This window comes from Megachile rotundata, chromosome 2, assembly GCF_050947335.1.
Source record: "Megachile rotundata isolate GNS110a chromosome 2, iyMegRotu1, whole genome shotgun sequence".
NCBI lineage: Eukaryota > Metazoa > Arthropoda > Insecta > Hymenoptera > Megachilidae > Megachile > Megachile rotundata.
The window spans coordinates 9,053,694-9,072,369 of record NC_134984.1 but is presented as its reverse complement, the minus strand read 5'-3'; the positions used below and the strand labels follow the sequence as shown (position 1 = coordinate 9,072,369).

Genomic DNA, 18,676 nt, shown 5'->3' with positions numbered 1-18,676 from the left:
AATTTTCTTACATCATTTCTTATTATTTTCTTATATTATATCAAACGATTTACAAGATACATTAATACATTTTTCACCATTTTAATACTTCCATAACCTCTACTAAAAAATATCTGTCAAATATTTCCTCTTACCATATAACACTCAACTAGTCACAAAAAGAAACTGCACATTTCTTGTCACGTAAGTAGCAGAACTTTTCCGCAAATCTCACAAGAGCAATGTCCAAAAACGATGATCGCTAAGAGAGTTAGACTCCCAACAAAGTTACCGTTATCCAAAAAGTAACTGGTCCGTAAAGCGTCGAACGTCCGTAAATACGAGCTTTATAATCTGTTCGACCCAGAATCGTTCTGAACTTAGAGTCGACCTGGTTCCCGCAAGGGCATTGATCGAGCACCGTTCACTCCGTCCTTCACTGGCGATCTATTCCTCTTTCTGTTCGCAGAACGAAGAGCAACCAATGTTGGATGAAGCTACGCACCACGGTGCAGATGACGTCGACGATGCAGAAGAAGCCTCCGTTGAAACGCGAAGACTCGTTCCTGAAGCGTTTCTCGACCAGACAGATCCCGGAGAGCCAGGAGACGCTGGACACAGCGGAGGGCGAGGGCGACGCCATAGACGACAAGGACTCGAACGGTCGTCGTCGACGTCGGCCGAGAAGACCCCAAAAGCCACCGAAGACCGTGGTGAATCCTGACGAAAATTTCTACTATTACTGGCTGATGCTTCTGTCCGCTTGCGTGCTGTACAATTTGTGGACGCTGATCGTACGACAAAGTCTGCCGGAACTGCAGGCGCTGGCGCCGGCTAGTTGGCTCGCGTGCGACGGCTTCACGGATTTGGTGTTCTTCCTGGACGTGGCGGTGCAATTCCGTACCGGATACCTCGAGCAAGGTCTGATGGTCTACAACAGCAAGAAACTGGCCGGCCATTATCTGAAATCGAAGTCGTTCGTGCTCGATCTGCTCGCGTTGTTGCCGCTCGATCTGCTGCAAGTGAACCTAGGCAGCAACCCCATGCTCCGTTTTCCGAGGTTCCTCAAGATCTACCGAGTGTACAATTACTATTACATGGTCGAATCGCGGACAGTTTATCCGAATTTGTGGCGTGTGTTGAACCTCATCCACATATTGCTGATCCTGGCGCACTGGTTCGGCTGCTTTTACTACTTGCTCAGCGAAGCCGAAGGATTTCAAGGGGACTGGGTCTACCCGTATCGACCTGGAGAGTACGCAACCCTGACCAGAAAGTACCTAGGATCGCTGTACTGGTCCACACTCACCCTGACCACCATCGGCGATCTGCCCACCCCGGAAACCAACGCCGAGTGAGTGATAATAACGTCTCTAACGTCACACACCTTGTCTGTACACACTTCTTGCTTCTGTTCTTCCCTGTTCCCGCGTGTTCTTCTAGTTCGGTTGCTCGACGGACAGATGGCGTGATCGCCAGGCCGGCAGCCACATCTAGCTAGATCTCACCCATCGATACTTGGAGACTTGAGAGAGAATGGAATGACGGCGTGTCGTTGCGATTCTGAGGTTTTAGAAGTTTTATGACGGAGTAGAGGAGTCCGTGAATTTTAAACGAGGGAATTTATAGGTCCTGGGGGAGATTGATTTAAGTGATTTGATTAGCGGAAACAATTGATTAGTAGATGACAGAGCAGGTGATTAGTAGGAAAGTTGTAGGTGGTCGAGTTAAACGGTCTTAATGTAGCAGTACATATGTGGACATCCAACAAATCTTTCAAATGCCTTATGTTAGTCTTCTGTTTTTCTTTTAATGTAACTACTGTTATGGTGGTCGACAGGTCCTCCAGTTCCTTGTTTTAAATCCCAGTTCATGGGATTTTCTTTTAACATTTGATTATCTTTATAAAGATATTAATGTTGTTTTATGTGTTCGATTTATGTACTTTTTATTTCGTTTCCCTTTTAAAATTGAACGTGCATTATACGTCAGTTAGATGTTGAAGCATTGTTACTGTTATGTAAATCAGTAAATTTTATCTTTTACGTTCATGAGTGTTCCACGCAGATATTTATCAGAAATCTGCAATAATTTATAGGTTTATTAACATATGCGCTGCTAGATTAAAGATGAGTTAAGCTCATAAAACGTTGACTGTCACCATCACCAACAACTGATACTACTAAAACTTGAAATATTAGGTCGCATGAGAAATATTAGATTATTTAAGGACGAATTAGCATCGTTTTTTATAATCTAACAAAAATTTCATTTATTGACCTAATTGCTTAATTAGACATAACCTATTTTGACAAATAAAATATTTGTTTAATTTAGATACAGAAACAATTTTTATTCTTTTCTAAAAAATCCAGTATTTCATATTTGGTGTCCTGACAAATATAATAATAGCCTATAAAAAACAACAAATTACGTTCTTGTTTCTTTAGAAATTCTGTAAAGAATAATAAATTATGTCTTATAAAAAATAAATTAGGGCCTATAAAGGACATATTATGTCCTGAAAAGTCTGCTAATAAATAAAGTAATAAATTGAGGTTTTAAAGCATTAGATTTCGATTCTCTAGAAGTGGCAAAATCGTAAAATTCGTTTGGATTACGAATTTGCTGACTTGTCTGCTGCACTTGATCGATTACCTGAATTCCGATAATCCAGGTTCTTTCAGTTCGACTAATTTGTCGAATCTGATTTCTTTAATCTTCTGTGAATTTTCGTCTTCCAAGAATATCTTTTTCAGGAAGAAAATTTGTTCGCTGCAGTTACAGACATGTCGCGACATTAAAGGGCGTGGTCAAGCACTGTTTTTGCTACAGTTTGTGACAGATGAACGTTCATCCATTATTTACAAAGCAGAAACACCTTCTTTTAAATCGGTCACAAAACTGACATTGTTTTAGCATTTTTACAATAACATCTGAAACTTTATATGAAGAGCTTCGTAACGGGATAATTTGCAGAAGCTCATTAAAACTTGTAAAAAGTTAGGTACTTGACGTCTTCTTGTTAGAATTTTTGTTATCAAGTAAAAAGTAGTGTCATTAGGCTATCGTGTATCAGACTGTAATATTTTACAAAATTAAGGATAATCATGATTGATTAACTGCTTCACTACGAGAGTATAAACAGTGATAATGGGTGATAAATGAACTCCTTGTATTGAAATCAAATTTTCCTTAAATTATGCTCTTGAACAAAATAATGGCGCATGTCAAAATATTATTTCAGAATATCATAGTGTTTGAAACTTCAGGGTGTAATTAGTGTCCAGTAGGAAAATTTTCTAAAAGTTTCATAAACGTTATTTAATGAAGGACTTTAGATCAATATGCAACTTGATGTAGGCGAATATATGCAAAATATAAGCGAAAAAATTATTTCCACCATTAAGGGGAAGACAATGCTAGTACAAACTTTTACTAATAGACTTTTGACATTTTTCTGATAACAACGAAACCAAACGCACTATAATTTTGACTATATTTACTAGTTTTATAGATGATAACAGTTTCTAAAGCACAGGAAGATAGCGGGTAGAAAAGAAAGAGACTCGCAACTGTGGCAGTTGACAAAGATCAAAAGTCTATTCCATTACTTTGAATGCCAATGTAGTGCAGACTTTTTTATTTTCTGTTCTTTTTCACGCAACTTTTACTAAAATATTTGTAATATTTTCCCAATCAAAATGACACCAAACACTACCTAATTCGGAGCATATTTACTTGAAATAATTTATTAGAATAAAATCCTCGATATAAATGAAATGTCTAGAATTATAAGTAAATACATTCTATATTAAGTCGTGTATGGTCTCATTTTAATCAGAGAAATATTACAAATATATTAGTACAAGTATTATAAAAAAAAAAATAAGAAAGTTTTATTCTTGTGTTAGGATTGTACTACCGATATGTTACTATTTGTTTATATTCGATAGTTCCTTCACTCGCTGTCCTTTTCTACGTTCGACAAATTTCAATTAATGCAGAAACTACGCAATATAAACGACAATTCAGATTTCAAACATTAATTTATATTGAGGCTTCACTATAATATTGATGTGCGTTGTAATATGCGCTCGTTACATAGTACATACATCCACGTTCCCGATTACGGTGCAGCTAACCAACATTTTTGATTGGTTAGTTGATGAACTCAAAACATCAGTTAGCTGCTCAGTGATCCGTAATATGAACACGGGTATTATCACAACTCGCATCAATATCAGTCTTCAATCCTAGACATAGCTAGTTACCTAATGGTAAAACGTTAGGAGTATTTTTTCATCGACTCACATTTTGTAGCTTCAAACATGATAAATTATAAACAGGACCATTGTCAACTTATTAATTCATTGAAATTATGACTACATTACTCCAAATCTATTAAATAAATATTAGATACAAAACTATGAAACTACTGTTAACAAAATTCTGTTACTAATAGTTAGTTACTGAATGTTTATTACTAACTATTGGTAACAGTATGTATGCTGGTGATTATGAAAGTGGTCCAAGTCAGATTTCTGAATAAATTGAACTGTGCAATAGTTACATTATTATCGATATATGATACCAATTATTTGCAAACAATGATTTTAAACAACTGGAGAAATTGTTCCTAATTTATTTACGTACTTATATATACAATTTTTTGGAAGAAATAATTTTGTATATAAATTTACAAATTTGACTTTATTTTCAGATAATAATTTTAACCAATTTGAAGATGTGAGGATTTGAGGATTGGGGGATTTGGGGATTTGGAGATTTGAGGATTTAGGGATTTGGGGATTTGGAGATTCCAGGATTTGGCATTTTGTGGATTTAGGGATTTAGGTACCTGAGGATTTTAAAATATCGTGATTTGAGAATTTAGAGATTTGAAAATTTGGTAATTTAGAATTTGGACATTTGAGAAATCGGTGTTTTAGAAATTTGGAGAACTACAGATTTGTATATTTAGAAATTCAATAATTTGAAGATTTGAAAGATTGAAATGTGGAAGCTTAGAAACTTTGAAATATTAAATTTAGAATACTGGAAATTTTGAATTTTGGGAATGTAAATTTATTGAGAATATATCAAATTTAGGATTCTGGTAGTTTAGAAATTTGAAAACATATCAAATTTAGTGTTCTAAAGATTCAGAAATTTGATAATTTAGAAATTAAAAAATTTGAAACTTTAACAATTCTATAATTTTAAAATTGTAGAAATTTGACAGTTTAGAATTTTGTGGATTTCACGGTTTAGAAATTTACGTATATGGAAACCTATGAATATGGGAGAATAAAAATTTGTGAATTAAAAATTTTTAAGGTTTTCATTATCTGATCCCAGAAAATCGAGGACAAGTGCACTCGATTGTATAATCCCGTGCAACCTAAGCTTCCTTCAATTAAGGACAAGTGTAAAGGAGGGTTAGAAAGGACCTAACCATTGTCCTAATTTTTACTTGTTCCTTACGTGCACGGAGTAAATTCCCAAGTTCTTCCAAAAACAAGTGGTGGGATCCTGTTTTTATTACCACTAGCCATTCCCTGTACCGCATTTAAAATATTGCTTTTAAAATCTTGCAAATATTGCAAAATACATCGATATTGAAAATTATGTTATTACTCTGTTCCATACATTAACCATTAACGGTTCACTCTGGGGTATAAAACTACCCCAGGCAATTTACCTTCAATTTTAGCCATTTTACATTGTGAAAATCTGAATATTCAAATATTCCAATCTGAGTATTATAATTTCAATTTTGTCAACAACAATGCGCTACAATGGCGTAGTATATGATACTTGTAATATAAAGTTTTTTAATTTTTTCTCAAACCAGATGAAAAAACTATGTCTCGATGTCCACCGGATTTGTCTTGAAATACTCTAAGAGATAGGTGTGAAGAAATGATATGTTTTCAAGAAAAAAATTCGAGGTGTCCTTAAAAAAACATAAAAGAAGGATTTGAGGAATAATTTTTCAAAGCCACGTTATACCTCTTCCAAAACCGTGCAAAAGCTAATAAAAACATATTTGATAGGGCTACTAGTAACTGAGTCATTTCTATGGGACACCATTTGTGATTCACCCTGTATTTGTAATTTCTACTAAAGTGAAGTGGGGTAAGTTCATAAACGAGGCAAGTACGTATACAGGCTGTTTTTATTACAATATGAACGAAATTTCTCCATTTAGTATGTTTGCTTCCTTGTTTTGTTTCACTATATCCCCTTTTATACTTCAGCTAAGAGTACTTGTTTGCAGTATATCGTACTTGCATAATGCAGTAAAAAGCATTTTATAGCAGATTTGTTAATAATTCTGCTCTTGCCTCATTACACATGAAATAAAGTTTCAAAGTATTTAACTTCAAGTTACGCTCTTACCCTATTTTCGGGGAAAGTGCAGACTAGTTGACATTTTAAACAATTTCCTATCAAAATCAAAATGTGCAAGGAAAATTAAGGTCCTAGTTAATATTAATTAAATTGTAGTAATTGTGCAAAGCGTTCGATATTGACAGTGTTAAGTATTTACATAGCAGACTGAAAATACGTTTAAATATCAACTTTACAAAAACCAGTCTGCACTTACCCCACTTCACCTTATAACAATATTATATTGTTATAATACTTTTATATCACAACTCTAATTATAACAATATTACTTATAATACTCTTGTAACATAACTTCTACTCTACACCATAACTTCATACCAACTGCATTATTTTGATATTTTCAATTTCCATGCTAATCGTTTAACCAATTCAATTGAAAATCACTTCTTCCGACAGAAATCGTATAATTTCAACCCGATAACTAAAACTACCAATTACTATCCATTCACATCGAAGTTTCCAACGATGAAGCACTCAATTTGTTTAAAATTCTCGCCTGGTTTCCTGTTTCCTGCGTGAAATCGAAATTCATTGCCGGGGATAAAAGCGTTATTAGCATCCATCAGCATTCGTTTTACGAAACGACTATTGGACAGTTTTACACGATAATCAATCACGAGAAATAGAACTCGCTTAAAGCAGAAACTTGCTGAAGTATCGGAAGAAACGTACACTATCTGAAATATATTTCTTCGAGTTAGAAAGTATAAGCTCCTGTAGAATCGCGCGAAAGCAAACAAGTTCGAATAAGCTCGTACAATCGGATCGAACTAATGAATATGGAAAAGTAAATCCAACTACCAGCTTTTTTTTCGACGCCCTTTGTTTGCTAGTCACTGGTCCAAATGGCTTTTCCGATAAATTCGATAACAGCAAGGCACTCTAATAACGTCACACGTTCAAATTTTTCATTCATCAACCCCCGAACTTGCAGCGCGGTGGGATGAAAAGAAAGGAAAATACTGGGAATCAAATGATTCGAATAATTCGCAGTCTGTTACTGATGAAGTAGCAAATTTACTCATGAAACTTTCGTCGGCTGTAATTACGTTATGAGATATGTTCATTATGTATCAGGACTGAAAAAAAAATTATATTTCTGGAAGGCACGTTTTGTGTTAAGTATACAGTGTTCCATTTAAGTTAACATTGTGAATAATCTCGAAGACATTTGGTTTAAGAAAAACAAGCTAACAGGTGTCCTTTAGTATTTCGAGTGGAGAGTCAAATTGCATTACGAATTTTTTAATGTACGGATGTCTTCAAAATATAAATCCATATTTTTATTCCAGAGTCATATTCCTCGTGAAAAATGCACTTTTTTTCTGATACATTTTGTTGTAAGTTCAATATTACATCTGGTAGACTTAGGTCTTCAAGCATTAGGAAACAAATATCAAGACTTCTTGTCTTGAAACAAAATAAAAATTATTGTAATAATCGAATGTGACAATAAAATTAAAATTATTCTTAAGAATAGTTCAATCCTTTTTGTGAATTTTCAACAAATGATTTATAGAAGTAATCAGTAAGGTGTAATTTATTACGATTTTATAATCTTATGGAACAATTAGAAGCAGGAGAACAAATATCTTTTGGGGGTGAAATATCCGCCCTCGGAAAAGTTTTACCCCTCTGGATAATATCTCAGAAATTATTGCAGATAGAAAAATAAAGTTACCCAGCAAACATTTCATTTGATTGACAAAATGATAACTAAATTAATAAGTGTTAAGATATTCGAGTTTCATATTTCTGTTGTAAAGAGCCTTGAAGCCGCTGTCACAGGGATGAAACTTTAGACAATATTCGCAACTTTCATCTCGAATCTCTGTAGTTAAACGGAATATACAGGATATTCGATAACTGGGGGTACAACCTGAAAGAAGATTATTCTGCATGAAAAAATCAGTGGAAAATATACAATAAAATTTGTTCATACGAAGCTTTGTTTTCGAGAAAATTGACTTTGAATATTTGAATATTAAGTATGAGAATTTTCTATTAAAAAAGTTTTTCATAGAAATTCTGCATGGTTAGCACGTTGTTGATCAGCGAGAAAATACCTTTTGAGAAATATTATCGCGAGACATGAATTCTTGTACTGTGGCGACATGGGTGTTACTTGTTCTAGTGTAGAATTTGTACAACTGTAGAGGATTTAAGGTTATACCACGAAGGAAGTTTTCTTGTATTTATTTTGAGATTTTACGTCATGTTACATTTGCTCTTCGATATTCTAAATTGTATAGGGTCTTCTATAATTTCATTATACAAATATAATTGAGACAGCCAACAATCCATTCATTCGATTATACTATCTTTGTACAGTTAAAATACTGTAGCCATTTAATAATATATCATCGATCAAAACCGACTGTATGTTATAATCTAACAGACATGTTTTTAATAAATAAATGAATATAAATTTGCCCAGGTCCTTAGTTACGCAAAGTATCTCTACAGTCCGATCCTATCAGTATATTTCAAAAGATGCTTTATATGTATATGGAAAAATGTTTGAAAGTTGTAGAATATCTAGGAAGATATAAGATGGTGGCAATAATTTGATCTGAAAAGGTCGTTTGATGGTCACATAAACATGATCTTTAGTTTCTTAGATACAATCATTCATTTTCTGTTGCATATTCCTGTAGCCCTTGTCGAGACGTTTTCAAAACATTGCCTAATGTAGAATGACTTTCTTTCCGATTATACCTGTTACAGAACAATCTGTATAGCTTATAGCAACGTTATAGCAACGAGCTTATAAAATTTGATTAAAACCGTGGTCAAATTATTTAGAGAGTATGATGAATGTTTGCTTTTCTAAAAGGAAATTTTAACTGGCATTTCCTTGCAACAAATATTTCCTTGCAACGAATATTTCCATTACTGAGATTATGAATGACATGCATTTTAATAAACAAAATGAATTACACATTTGCATCAGGTTAAAATTATTGGCTGCTGTAGGTGATGGAGAAAATAATTATGTGGTGTAATATGAACTGATGTTTTTATTAAGTACAATTAAAATAATTAAAAAAGAAACTAATTTAATATTTGACGTTAGGTTAGGTATTATACTACAATTTGAAGTTATCAATCTCATATCTTTACGATAATATATTATATTATTATCAATATATTAATATTTTATAATATTCTTATGACATGATTTGACAGAGTTTGACATACAGTGGAATAAATAATTATACGTTTAGAATACAATTAATTAAGTATATTAAAAATAAAATTATACAAAGTGAAACGCACGAGCGCGTGTGAACACAAGGACGTTTTGCGAACTGCACAAAGCACACGAAATGTGAAACAAAAGAAACAACGAAAAATGCGCACCCTTTCTACAGATTGAGGAACGCATATAGATCGCATTCTAACGTGATTCAATATTATTAATTCAATTATTTTACCTTTCAATCAAAAAATGTATAATTCTATGTTTGCAGAACCACTTTTTACGTTTATGTCTGGTTGGAAAAACTTGAAATATTCTGAATAAGTGAATCTAGAAACAATTTGGTCAAAGAACATTTTTAATACAGAGTAAACAGTGATTGCATTGAAACGAGGCGGTTGTTTAGATTAAATTTATGAATATCAAAAGAAATAGGACAATAAGGAATACTGTTGATAAAACAAATATTTCAAAATTCAATTTTATATGTTCCTTTTGTACTGTGAAATGTGAACATTTTTCTGCAATTGATTGCCAAACTTTTTCGATAAAAATATAAAACACGAGAATGGTTAACGATGATCGGAACTGCATGATACATGTACAAAAAATAGAAACAATGCTTTTTTAGAAAAATGTGGTTGTTTCTGACAGAGTTCGTAGAAAAATTTATTAGAGCTTGAAAAGGAAGAATGATTTTTTGTTATGATACCATATACATAAAATATTATTTATCTTAATATTGATTATAATCAAAATTAAATATGAATCAAATACAAATTAAATTGTTACAAATAAAATGTCTGATTTTATTAAGGTTTAACCAATTTTACACTAAGTTTTCAGCTTTTAATTGATATTTATTTTATTTTTACTTTATCATGCCTTATAAAATTGTTTATGTCTATAAAATTCACGTCCAATAATTTAATAAGGCTTTTACAGTCAAAATTAGTATCAACATTCAAAATTGAAAAAAGATTAAGTGGAATATAAATAAAGTAATTAAGATGAAAACATACTGACATTTATCACAATCTTTTAATTATAGATTTCAAATTAATTATCATTTTAAAATTAAGATAGTGATTATTACAATTTAGGACTAACTTAACTACAATTTAATTTATTATATATATATAACATAATTTTAATTATAATATCCAAGGTATAATGATGACTTACAAAAGTATACAAAATACACACAAAATAAATAAATCTACACGAACATCTAAATTAATGGTTAATCATAATTTATGAAAAGCAGCTAATTTTCATGAACATACTTGTCTTTTAAACAGTGCAAATATCTTGACGTGTAAGCTCTATCGCATAGTACATCAAGCATAATAATCACGCATTATGATGCACTGTCTGACATCAGTTAATTTCAGCGTGATAATTAATTTTCATCATTGTCGCTTTCTAGGATAATGCTCGCTTCCTCACAGCCTTTGATTCTAAATCAAACGATAAATTTACCGGTATTTCCATCATGTATGACTTCAAATTTGAATACATATAGGCGGACTGAATAGTAATAACACCATCATTAATCTAGAATTGGTTGAAGAGAATATACTGAATGAAGATGAGTACAGAATGAAACTACACATGTTGACAATGAAATTAGAATTCATAAGTTTCAGAATCATTTTTATATGTAATATTTATATTACTATTATATGTCATTCAATTTAGCATGCTGATGATACTAATGGATTGTTATGATAAGTTGCAGGTTAAAATATTTTAGTTTCAAAATTTCATGGTCCTAAATTTTTTAATCTTCAAATTTTCGAATTTCCATATTTCTAAATTTCAAAATTTCTAGATTTCTAGATTTCTAGATTTCTAGATTCTTAGACTTCTAAATTTCAAAATTTCAAAATTTCCAAATTTCTAAATTCCCAAATTTCTAAATTTCCAAATTTCTAAATTCCCAAATTTCTAAATTTCCAAATTTCTAGATTTCTAGATTTCTAGATTTCTAGATTTCTAGATTTCTAGATTTCTAGATTTCTAGATTTCTAGATTTCTAGATTTCTAGATTTCTAAATTTCCAGATTTCTAAATTTCCAAATTTCTAAATTCTCAAATTTCCAAATTTCCAAATTTCCAAATTCCCAAATTTCCAAATTTCTAAATTCCCAAATTTCCACGTTTCCAAATTTCCAAATTTCCAAATTTCTAAATTTCTGAAATCCCAAATTGTCTACGGCTTTCAATTGCTGCGTTTTTGAATTTCTACATTTCTGAATTCCTACGTTTCTAAATTTTTAAACTTTTGAATGTCTAAATATTAAAATTTTCAAATTTCTAAATTTCTAGATTTGCAAACTTTCAAATTTTTAGATGCTCCAATTCCTACATATTCGATGTTTGAAACCCTAAATTTCCAAACTCATAAATGTCCAAGTTTCGAAATTCCCCAATTCCCCAATTCTCATATTCTATAAAATAATATTCAACTTATTATTGAATTAATAAATCATAATATAAATTAATATTCTATTCAAATAAATATTCTAATATTATTAATAAAAATTAATGTTCAACTTCTAATGTGCGAACTAAAACATACAAATCAAAAATTTGAAAAACATCCATGAAGTTAGTACAGCATATATCAACTTCGGTATATCGCATACTTGAAGCAGAAAATTCGATGGATAGATTCAAACATGCACCTGTGACATATTTGCAACATCAAGATGAAGGAGTTCTATTCCAAAGGAATTCAAAGTGAATTGAAATATATATCACAGTAAACGTTGAAAGATGTGTATAAATTTGTAAGATATACCTTCTACTACATTTTCCACTTGGTTTCAATAATTTATTTTCGTTTTAACCAATTTTAGAAAAACAAAAATCTTATTTCTCAGCCCACACGCATATTTAAAATTCAAGATTTGCAGATTAACTTTCAGTTATTTTTACATTATTTTTATATTTTAATATTTTTTATTACAAATTGACTTTCATGTTGAAATTTTATTTGAACCTAACCTTACTTTCATATTGAAAGTTAAATTGATACTAACCTGACCTTCATATTTAAATTTAAGTAGAACCTAACCTTACTTTCATATTGAAGTTAAGAGAAAAGCTAACCTGTCTTTCATATTGAAAGTTAAGTTGAAACTAATCTGACTTTCATATTATAAAATATGTAAGTTAAACCTAACCTAACTTTCATATTAAACGCTGAAACTTGTGTTATCAGTTGAAACTTGCTATTGAAACTTAAAAAAAGAATACTTTTGTAAGAAATTGCAAACTACCACATATATGTAAATTATTTATGTATCTGAAATTATAAATTGTTAAATACATGCTAATTACTTATATATTTGAAATTATGAATGATTGAATACATGAAAATTATTTATATATCCAAAACTGTAAATTATTGAATACATGCAAATTATTTATATTTAATAATATACGTAAAACTGTATATTATTATATACATAAAATTATTTTTATATCTAAAATTATAAATTATTGAATATATGCAAATTATGTATATACGAGAAACTGTAAATTATTAAATACATCAAATCATTTATATGCGTGAAACTTAAATATATACAATTATTTATAAACATGAATTTGTAAATTATCACATTATAGTTGAATCAAACATAAAACTGAATAGTTAGAACGATAACAATTATTCACAACAACATATTCTTCTAAACGAAATATTTTTCATTTTCATATTTATTTCTCATGGATAATATTCTTTTCCCGAACGATTGATCGATGCTTGAAGTATTAACAGGCTGTTGTCGAAAGAGGATAACCACGTTATAAACCGAGCTTGACCCCTTCTGCAACTTTTCTCCATAAATCCAGATGAGCACCGGTTCACTGTAATCGAAATATGATGATAAAAATATTGTCCATAAAATAAAATATCTACCGACGTTTGCCGAGCAAATCCTTCGAGCAGTCAGTTCTGTCAGATATCCGAATATGATTATACCCCATTACGAATAAATAATAGATAAGCGCTTTCAAATACGTTAAATCTGTAGGAAATCTATGTTTTAGCTCTTAAACTGATTTTAATCCACATTGATTCTTATGCAAATATGTATTTTTATTTTTAGTATTTTTAAAAGCTGTGTTTTTTTGAACAATTGAAATATTTTATAAGACAAAGACTATAATAAATTAATACTATTTAGTAAATTCGATTTTCTTTCACAATAATAGCATTTTTATTAAAATATTAAATAATTTATAATTCAGTGAATGAATAGGTTTATTAAAATCTGTAGTACAGTTACTTTATTAATATATTAAATGAATTTATTAAGGTAAATTATTATTATTACAGATTGAATTCACTATGTTATTAAATAAATTAAAACTATATATATTTTATTGAATAAAAATTAATAAAACAAGTAAAGTCGTACCAATAAATTTTATAAAATACAAATCAACTATTTTGTATTCTGATTTTATTATTGCAAGATGTAAAGTTTTTTTGCAAAATCAAAATGTTACTCATTATACACTAAACAAAACAACAACAATATCTACTTGTTTAATTATTGTATTGCAAAATATATGAAAATTATAGCATGTAACTTATAAATTAATTAAAATGCTGGTGAACTTTGCACCGAATAACTATACCTTGAATTTGTTTCGTTTCTACCTAGTTTTCAGTATATTTTACGCATACACCGCAGAATTTTTGGCACGTCTTGCATAATTCATACATCGTGTATCCTTTCCCACCACATGTAAGCGCACAGCGAATATTTCGTATTTATTTCAGACAGTTCGGTAATGTTTGCTGAATAATTGAACATCTTCATACTGATAAATTTACTAGCAGATGTAATGTGTACGAGCGTTGAACATATTTCCAAATAATCCCTGAGGAAATAACAAATACGGCTGCAGTTTACTTGCATCGGTAATTGTTTCACTAACATGCAATACGGATGTGATGCAATTAGCTGTAATAATTACTCTTCTCGCCTATACAGTGCAAACGTAAAATGTATTTAACGTTCGCTCGTAAACAATTACGATTCAAAATTTGGGAAATAAAATCATCTCGAATGGGAGCTAAAAGTGTCATAAAATTTAAATGTCCTTCAGCCATGTCATACGTTACAGAAAGCTTTCGCTCTGTGAACAAAATAATTTTAACGAGTAACATTCATTAACAATAATTAACTACATTTAAAACGTTGAATGATATTATTTAAGTATGATTCATAAAATGTGTTTATATGTTATTTTAATTTGAATTATATTTGTAATATGTTTATTTGTTGCACATAATAATACTCGGTTTGTTATTATCTTTTACTTAATAAGATATTATTTAACATATATATTTTCACATGTTTTGTATATAAATAATCGCAGTTTATGTAACAGATTTTATCGTGAGGAAATATTTTGTTAAAAATGTTTATATGCATTTTTACTTCATATTCTCTGCGGTAGTGAAGTATTTAAAACGCGAGCAACGAACGAATATTGCGGCAGAAAATTTAAATGGCACACTGATTTTTATGTAATTTTAGTATAGTATAAGATTTAACTAAATATTTAATTATATTTTCCTTTATAATCAAATTTATATTAAAGAAGTAAAAATCAATAAGAAGTGAGAGGAAAAATGAATAAAAAATAATTTGTGTGAACTGACTAACAAAGTGAATGTTTTGTTTTCTTCAGTCTATAAGATTCTGAAAATTTATTTGGTTAAATTAAAAATTAATACTTACATACTTTAATTTAGTCATCTGATGTAAGAAGTAAAACAATTTTTTGAAAATTTTTCCAAGGAACTGAAATTGATTTATAATATGTTGATATAGTAATCAAAGAAGCGCTATATATTTGTAATTTTATTTATTTTGTAACTACAGAAACTAATAATTTATCTGAAAAAATAGAAATCGTCAAATTATATGAATGCATTTAACTAATTATTTCAAACCTAATTTTAAAGGCTATGTTTGGTGCTTTAATAAAGATTTCAATTATTTTAAAAATATGATATCAATAATCTTTTTTAAGATTATATACTTTGTTAGATTTCTCACGAACACAACATAAATTATACTAATTAAATAATTCGGGATAGTTAATTTAAATAATAAATATTGAATTTTTATTATGGTAATCAACGTATTAAAGTACTTAATCTTTTTTAACCCACTGTTAAATGTGGGTTAATCTGCTTTAACCCAATAACCTCATTTTATTTATTGCCTCAGTTTATCAATTCTTAACTGTATTATTAATTTTAATCAATTTTTACAGTAAATATTCATTGATTTTGATGTTAAATATACATTAATTTTTACATTAAATGCGTGTTACTAATTAAAGGGTATAGCCGGATAAGGTGGTCAAATGTGCCCTTGAGTCGAATTTGAGACCCAACTCGTCAGTCGGTAGCATATCCCAAAAAAACACCTCACACCAAGTTTCAACCCCCTATCTCATCCGTGGGGGTAGTAAAAGGGAAAAAACGAAATTCCGGTTTTTGGCCCTTTTTGCCTATTTAATTTCGTACAAAAATTCTGAAAAAATTCTAAAACATTGAGGTCCAGATAGCGCATCTTACAGAATTTTTTCAGATTTTTTGATCGCAAACTGTAGTCGTGAAAAATCAAAAACCGAAAAAAAATCCGAAAAAATGCGATTTTTTAGTGAAGATGTCGGAGCACTACTTTTATATTAATGTGGTAGTTAGGTATTAGTACAACTATTATTCTCTAATTTTTTCAGATTTTTCGGTGAGGTGCGCCGTAGTTAAAAAAATCAAAAACCGATTTTTTCGCGCGAAAAACTAACTTCTGCTTTGAATTTTTATGCCATTTTCCCATAAAAGATGCATTAAGTAATTTTAAGAGGATTCACGTTCACACAATTGATCTATGGATTACAACAATGCAATTAACGTAATTAATTAGTTTTATGGTACGTTCTTTATATACTTAAATGTTTGAAGGGCTTTCAACAACATCGGTGGCGCAGCGGTTATGGCGTCTGACTCATAAACCGCTGCATACTTTTTTTGACGCGGGTTCGATCCCACCCGACCTTACATTTTTTTTTTCTTTTTTTTTTTTTTCTTTAAATTGTTAATTTTTTAAATTCTAATTATAGAACAATGAGTGTTACTTATTTAAAAACATTTCTAACGCACTTTAGATATATTTCAAGGTTTGTTTTTTTTTTTCATTGGGGAAAAGGATTTATTTACGCACAGTCTATACGTTTTTAGACTAGCGTGGGACTCCTACGTTAATCGCAGACTATCCAGTAAAGCCCCAACTACCTGTTGAAATAAAAATAATTGTAAGTATTTTGATTACATGTCTTAATTGTGCTACGATTTTATATATTTTTATTTTTAAACATTTTATTTTTCGTAACTTATCACTTTCCATTGTTGAAGAAATACTATGTCAAATGTATCCGTCGTCATTGCTGCCTTCATTTGTAACAGGTATCACTTGCTCTGTTTGACATATTTTGCTTAATATTGTACATCGTGATTATTTCAAGGATGAATTGAATTAACCATTTTTCAAACATCAAGTTTACAACATCCCGACGTACAATGGTCGGATACCTGAGTAGGAAAAAACCTAATCTTCAACTATTCAAGATTAACAAAATGCTTATAACAACAAGTAATATACATAATTCTATTACTTAGTTACCAGAAATGAAGTATTTAAAAATTGTACTGATATATGCACTCAACTGAAAATTTATAAACTTGTAGCACAATTAAGATATATAATCAAAATGTTCCACAATTATTTTTATATGAATTTAAAGTTGTCAAAGTTTTTCAAGTTAAAAAAAAGCAAACCTTGAAATATTTCTAAAGTGCGTTAGAAATGTTTTTAAATAAGTAACACTCATTGTTCTATAATTAGAATTTAAAAAATTAACAATTTAAAGAAAAAAAAAAAAAAAGAAAAAAAAATGTAAGGTCGGGTGGGATCGAACTCGCGTCAAAAAAAGTATGCAGCAGTTTATGAGTCAGACGCCATAACCGCTGCGCCACCGATGTTGTTGAAAACCCTTCAAACATTTAAGTATATAAAGAACGTACCATAAAACTAATTAATTACGTTAATTGCATTGTTGTAATCCATAGATCAATTGTGTGAACGTGAATCCTCTTAAAATTACTTAATGCATCTTTTATGGGAAAATGGCATAAAAATTCAAAGCAGAAGTTAGTTTTTCGCGCGAAAAAATCGGTTTTTGATTTTTTTAACTACGGCGCACCTCACCGAAAAATCTGAAAAAATTAGAGAATAATAGTTGTACTAATACCTAACTACCACGTTAATATAAAAGTAGTGCTCCGACATCTTCACTAAAAAATCGCATTTTTTCGGATTTTTTTTCGGTTTTTGATTTTTCACGACTACAGTTTGCGATCAAAAAATCTGAAAAAATTCTGTAAGATGCGCTATCTGGACCTCAATGTTTTAGAATTTTTTCAGAATTTTTGTACGAAATTAAATAGGCAAAAAGGGCCAAAAACCGAAATTTCGTTTTTTCCCTTTTACTACCCCCACGGATGAGATAGGGGGTTGAAACTTGGTGTGAGGTGTTTTTTTGGGATATGCTACCGACTGACGAGTTGGGTCTCAAATTCGACTCAAGGGCACATTTGACCACCTTATCCGGCTATACCCTTTATATTATCCGCAAGCCAGATTTTATTTCATGTTCTATGTACATTAGCTAATTAACGTAATAAAAGAATTTAAAATTTAATGTCCTGAAATGAACACGCAGAGTATAAACGGGCCGAAAATGCAGCTATCATTATAATTTCTGTATGCTTAATATTACATAGCAAAATTGATCATTATTCAAATAATCTATTAGTAAAAATTTTGTAAAGTAATAGCGAGGCATTTCTGAATTGTAGAAACAAAAATATATTCGAAGCTTTTCAAATATAAATTAAGAATGACAACACGCATTTATTCTAAAAGTAACAAATAACGTTTAATCCGAATAAAAATTTGTTCAAATTAAAAGTTATTGGTT

The 18,676-nt window shown here is 30.3% G+C and overlaps 1 protein-coding gene across 4 annotated transcripts in view; it reads left to right on the top strand.

Annotated features, from left to right (window-relative positions):
- The window catches only part of LOC100881580 (uncharacterized), a 395,763-nt gene that overhangs the window by 299,595 nt on the left and 77,492 nt on the right, over positions 1 to 18,676 (top strand). For all 4 annotated transcript variants that reach the window (XM_076542275.1, XM_076542274.1, XM_076542273.1 and 1 more), the window contains one exon: positions 449 to 1,333. In XM_076542275.1, coding sequence (XP_076398390.1) covers positions 449 to 1,333 — 885 coding nt within the window. The remainder of the gene's footprint in view (positions 1 to 448; positions 1,334 to 18,676) is intronic.